The sequence below is a fragment of the Acanthisitta chloris genome, unplaced genomic scaffold (assembly GCF_000695815.1).
Source record: "Acanthisitta chloris isolate BGI_N310 unplaced genomic scaffold, ASM69581v1 scaffold9644, whole genome shotgun sequence".
Taxonomy (NCBI): domain Eukaryota; kingdom Metazoa; phylum Chordata; class Aves; order Passeriformes; family Acanthisittidae; genus Acanthisitta; species Acanthisitta chloris.
In genome coordinates, this window is record NW_008670931.1 from 358 (window position 1) to 1,448 (window position 1,091).

At 45.8% G+C, this 1,091-nt stretch overlaps 1 protein-coding gene across 1 annotated transcript in view; it reads left to right on the plus strand.

Moving 5' to 3' along the window:
- The first annotated feature begins 900 nt into the window (after positions 1-900).
- Positions 901-1,091, plus strand: part of ADAMTSL2 (ADAMTS-like 2) — a 24,486-nt gene continuing 24,295 nt past the window's right edge. The window contains exon 1 of the mRNA XM_009073888.1: positions 901-1,011. Within this exon, the coding sequence (XP_009072136.1) occupies positions 901-1,011 (111 nt within the window). The remainder of the gene's footprint in view (positions 1,012-1,091) is intronic.

Below are 1,091 nucleotides of genomic sequence, written 5' to 3' on the forward strand. Positions count from 1 at the left end.
AGGAAAGAAGCTCTTTATGTTGCAGGTCTGCAGTCCTGCCCCTCTCCCCAGGATCAGCACCTCTCCCACCCCCCTGCTTCCCAAAGATACTGTCTAGCTGCTTTTCAAGGGAAATTAGCTTAGGGGAGGATATTTTTTCTTTCTTTTTCTTACAGACATGAGCTGCTTTGATTGCCTGGAAGCATGATTTCCTGAAACCTGCTCCTTGCTGGCTCTTGCAGTGAGGTTCACAATAAAACGTATTGTGGTTTTGAGCTGGGTTTTATTTAAGAAAATGCCATTCTGGGTTACTCTCTTTCATGAGGCAGATGGAGAAAGAGATGAAAGGCTGACACTTGAGATACTTCATTTCTGCTCTTTAATTGTGGGTCGTTTCTTTTCTGTAAGAACAGGCGTCTTTCCTGGGAATCAGTGGGAATTGGAGTGGAACAAATGGAAAAGGAGAAATAATGGCTGTTAATTGCATTTTTTTGTTTATAAAGCCTTTCATCTCAGTCTTCCAGGAGCAGTTCTGTAAAAGGGGATATTTAAATGTGCTGCATTTATAGATCCAGGGACACTTCTGGTTGCTCTCTGTGGAGCTCTTGCTTCCATGTAAGTCATGCTCTCTTTTAAGATAGGCTTGGAGTGGTGTCAGGTGCAGCCACTGGAAATTAGTGCAAAGTTGTGGTTTGACAGATAACTGAGCTGGGAAGTGAACCTGTACCATGTTAATCCTTCCACTAATTAAATAGAACTTCAGGATCAAGTTCTTGCAGTCACTGGTGGTTGCTGTCACCCAGCTGACTGGGAATGCTGCAGAAGATGTGTGCTGTGTAACCCAGGCAGCAAAGCAGCCCCTGCTGCAGGTGGTGGGGCTGGGTGGATTTTGCTTAGTGCAGTGTTTCATTGCTTTCTAGGATGAAGATATCTAAGTGGAGGTGGAGCAGCATCTCCATCAGTGCACAATCACAGCTGAAAGGCACCTTGGCCCTTCTTCTTGTGGGCAACATTGTCTTTGTGATAGCTCAGGTAAGTGTATTGCCTTGCTGGGGGGAATCTCTGGGCTTCACAATGCTGAGGTGTCTGGGATGGGAAACCCCTGGGGCTTG